Here is a 4,439-nt window from a genome sequence, read left to right as displayed (position 1 = left end):
CTCAGCTCCCTATAAAGGAAACACCAGAGCTCCCGCACCTCCCCAAACCCCACCCCCTACCCCCTTCATCGTAGGAGTATGCAATGAGGGTTGCAGAGTGGATTATAGGTATTAATTCTTTAAAAACTTGTGGTATAGTATGTGTGTAATGTGTTTGCTGCTAAGCAAGAGAATTGAATTCACAAGTGTTCCGTGGGAAGATGAGGAATTCTCCCCAGTAAAGATCTACAGCTGTGAAACTAAAGGGTCACTGGGGTTTGGGCTCAGTCGGACAGCAGATCTAAGCAACGCATGTTATTGTGGTTGGATGTCATCAAATCGACCACGACTGTTCGTAACCCTTATGAATCACAAATCTGAACCCTGCGCTATCCTGTACCATCCTCACAATCTCAGATATACTGGAGCCAACAAAAAAAGACCAACAAATTTAAAATTAACGACCTTAACATCCCCCCTCCCCGCTTCTTGAAGATGTTTATGGATTTATTTAAATAAGAACTTGTAGAAGGTGTGAACCTAACTGACACCTTAAAGACTATTCAGGTTCTGAAAGTGGATAATCAATTAAATCATAAAAATTGTGGAAGGAGAAATATTTTGTCTGATGAATCTGATATTTGTCTTTCAATGGCAACTTTTTATGAGGCAGCCTTTAAAGGTAACCATTAAATGCAGGAAAGGTCAGACCTCCAAGACGTGTTCTTAGTGGAACTGTCTGAGATTTTCATTGCATGTAAAAAAATAAAAACACAACTGAAAGTACTTACGCAAAAACAATGACGACAAAATCGAGCCAGTTCCAAGGGTCACGAAGGAAGGTGAATTCTCCTATACAGAAACCTCTTGCAAGGATTTTTACAAGTGATTCAAAAGTATATATTCCAGTGAACGTGTACCTAGACACAAGAATCCATTGCAAGATTAGATGTGAGAAGAGACAAATATCCCTGAGTGACTGGAAATTTAAGATTTTTTTTTCTCAGTCATCTAAGGTTAATTAATCTCAGCTGTAGGAAAATGGCTGCTAGCAGATAAAACCATTTGAACTATGAGAATAATACAGAAAGATCTCTTCAGAAATGCTTAAAACTCACCTAGCAAGAACTCCCAGTGAATAGATATGTTTGAGATAATTAAAAAGAACATTGTTCCTATTAGAATTAAACCCAACAATGTGAAGATTTGATCTACCAAAGAACAGCCAGGGCATCTGTTAAATCAGTTCCTCTAGAAAAGAGAAAAGACTGCCGCTGCTAATACTCAAGATTGTCACTAGAGAGTTAACGTTGTAGTTGTTGTTGAGTACCTCGAGTCTGAACAGGCCCATTGCTAAATCACACAGGGGCACACAGCTCACCCTTCTCCCACAGAGCAGCCACAGGATTAGAACTGTGAACTTTTGCTTTTCCCTTTAACATTATAGGGGACTGAGGAAGAACTCAAAGATAAACAACTATGAAATATGGGAAACTACAGTTTTTGTAGAGGCAGTAACTTCCTAGCAGGAAATGAGAAGATGGGAATAATAGTAACTAAAACAATGCCGTTTTACCCACTTACTCTACATTCTTGGTCCAATCAGGAGGGTTACTCATGGTCATGAATATGCAGTTCGTCAGAATAGTGCACATGATAAGCATGCTGAATAAGGTAGCTTAGAATCAAGGAATAAGAGATCACAGTAGGAACTTTGAATATTTGATAATCACAATTGCATAAAAGCTAAGAACTTTTTTATAGACAACACTTTATTTACAGATAAGTCATGCTGACTAAAACTGTAACAGTACAAGTTCTCCAATTTTCTCAGAAGCTGATAACAAATCATATTGAAATTGATAAATCAAACCCAGAATCTTTCCAGGTACAAAAGGATTAGAATCTACATTTGAATAGAACATAAGAAAAATGCATGTTAAAATGGCACTGTCAGTAAGCATGTTGAAAGGATATGAGTGTACTAAAATCTTAATAGATAGTCTTCTCAGAAGATTAAAAGGAGATAAAATGTACAGAGCAGGTGTGGCATTGAAACGGAATATTACTTTTCCTTTGTTCAACACTATGAATGTCTGCAAGAAGAAAAAGAAAACAGCCAAAATTAAAAATTGAAATCCAGAATAGCAGTATCAAGAGTTTCTCTCTCCCCAGGGTATTGATGTACTAAATAAATACTTAAAGAAGATTCAAAGAACTTGTTCTCATGTCACTGAGGCAGCTATGCATATGATCTTGGTCAAAGAACTCTGTGTTCTTTTTCTTTAGTAAATTAAGATGTGAACTATTTGTAAATTTGCACTGCTTCTTGTTGCTGTTGTGTGTTATACTAGTAATGACTCAAAATAAACTTCCAAATCATAGTATTTTCTCTTTTTCTAATCCTTCAAATCTCATATTAACAACAATAACTTGTGGCCACAGGAAAGAGCTGGAAATACAACTTCTTTCTCTTTCATTAACTACATTTTTAGTGAGCCAAACATAAACCAGCTATCACTGATTTTTATCATACTTCTTGATCACGTTCACACTTGTTGAAAACTATGACTTCTTGTCATAGTAAAAAGCAACTATTAAAAAAGAATAAGTTCTACAAAACATTCTTTGATAAATTTAGGAAATACCAAACACTTTTTAAAAAAAAAACCCCTTTATACGATCATCCAGTTCAAATTTCCTGTCTTAGATGTGATATTAATGATAGATAAAATAGAAGAATAGAAATTGAGAAACTAGGTCACTGTTTTTATTAAAAAATATTAGTTTTAAAATTTATTTTGTAATTTAATATCGTTCCAATAGAACCAAATATTCTTAGATATGTTACTGAGGTAAGTACACTTAATGAGATGCACTCTCTATAACATTTGTAAGAGACACACAAATTTAAACATACAAATGAATAAGACTGGCTAAATCATAGTTGGCCCTCCAGTGGTTTTTTTGGAGGCTGTAAATTCCAGAAGAGGATATTATTCATATTCTCCATCTTTCAAATCACATGCTTTCTGTTTGGCGACACAATTCCCTACTCTTTAGGGAGGTCCCTTTTCAATCCAATAGCTTATCTTTTACCCTCAACTTTCTGGGAAATTTCATGATATAATCTCTTCCCTTCCTTTTTTGAAGATTGAATTTATTTTTGCTTTGTATTTGTTCTCTCTAACCATCTCCAATTGTTCTTTTTCTCTAACAGCTTGAGTAAAATACCTCTCCAAACTCTGTGAGGAGAGTAGTATTTCAATGAATTGTGTCATTGTCTCAAAAAAAATTAATTCTGAACAGCCTACGTTTCTGACCTTTCAAACTGACAATTACCTTGTTTCTTTCTACCACTATGCAATTTTAAGCCATACCCTAAAAATGAAGCTTTTCTTTTAATTTTTATTTTATATTGGTTTGCATACAAAATTCAAATACATTGTATTTCACACTATACCACATTCACATTGTTTCAAACAATCATTACCAATTATTGTGTTTTATAAAATTAATATAATCGTTATTGAACCGTGCCCACCATTACTCTTGTCTTTCCAGATCCCCGCTTGATCTTTCCCATTTCCTTTAACACACTCACTCCGTCCACCCACCAAATTGTGCGATCCTATGATTTTCCTCCTACCCACCCCAGAGCATATTATATTTTATGCTGCAAAAAGATTAAAGAAAATAGTATGCTGGTATCAGGATTATTTGATGAAAATCTGAAGTATTTATTCTGAATTTCCTATAGATGGATTTAACACATTAATGAAAAGATCAATAATTACATTCCACTTAAGCTCAATTTAAAGTAGTGCTCTACACAGAAAGAAACAAAATAAAGATCCCACCCTGGACTCACTTTTTTATCTGAGTAGTAGGGATCCAGGTCCTCCAGAGGGTTGGACACCATTCCTGGAGGAATATCTCCATAGATGAAGGGGAGTGGTTTACCAGCTTCCAAATCACTGCTTGGCTTTGGCCCTTCTTCTTCATCATCTTTCTTTTCTTCTTTGGGATCTTTTGCTTTCCCTTCAGCAATGCGTTGTTCAATAAGGGCGAGAGACTGTTTTGTGAAATGGACAAAGCTCTGTGGTCCCGGAGGAGGTAGCATTGCCATCTTTTCATCCTGTATGGTTTATTTCCTCTTTAGCTCCTTACACAAGAGGCCTAGATTAAAAAATCAAAACAAACAAACAAAAACCATGAAATAAAGTCTTAAATGTTTGTCTGGGAAGATGGCACATAAAAAGAAAGAAAAGACCAGATTTTTACTTTGAATTATAAGAAATGTTTTACAGAATCAGTACCAAATTAAATTACCAGCTGTTGAAATGACTACTGTTTGAAGGCAATAGTAGTTTAATTTATTCTCTAAGCTTTTTCATCACCTTCAGTTTAAATTTTTAGTTTAATATTTCCTAACTTTAAAGTTTTTTTGTTTCTTTTTA

The 4,439-nt window shown here is 34.9% G+C and overlaps 1 protein-coding gene across 4 annotated transcripts in view; it reads right to left on the bottom strand.

Moving 5' to 3' along the window:
* SCN9A (sodium channel, voltage-gated, type IX, alpha subunit) overlaps nucleotides 1-4,108 on the bottom strand; it is a 128,434-nt gene extending 124,326 nt beyond the window's left edge. For 3 of the 4 annotated variants that reach the window (XM_006879327.1, XM_006879329.1, XM_006879328.1), the window contains exons 1-4: nucleotides 3,851-4,108; nucleotides 1,957-2,075; nucleotides 1,564-1,653; nucleotides 771-899 (exon numbers count right to left, since the gene is read on the bottom strand). In XM_006879327.1, the coding sequence (XP_006879389.1) occupies nucleotides 771-899; nucleotides 1,564-1,653; nucleotides 1,957-2,075; nucleotides 3,851-4,108 (596 nt within the window). The remainder of the gene's footprint in view (nucleotides 1-770; nucleotides 900-1,563; nucleotides 1,654-1,956; nucleotides 2,076-3,850) is intronic. The other variant, XM_006879330.1, reaches the window with a different exon arrangement.
* Between the last annotated feature and the right edge of the window lie 331 nt (nucleotides 4,109-4,439).

The sequence above is a fragment of the Elephantulus edwardii genome, unplaced genomic scaffold, assembly GCF_000299155.1.
Source record: "Elephantulus edwardii isolate Elephantulus edwardi_28Jun2011 unplaced genomic scaffold, EleEdw1.0 scaffold00003, whole genome shotgun sequence".
In the NCBI taxonomy this organism is placed as follows: domain Eukaryota; kingdom Metazoa; phylum Chordata; class Mammalia; order Macroscelidea; family Macroscelididae; genus Elephantulus; species Elephantulus edwardii.
Note: the sequence above shows the minus strand (reverse complement) of the source record. Positions and strands in the feature narration are given on the sequence as shown.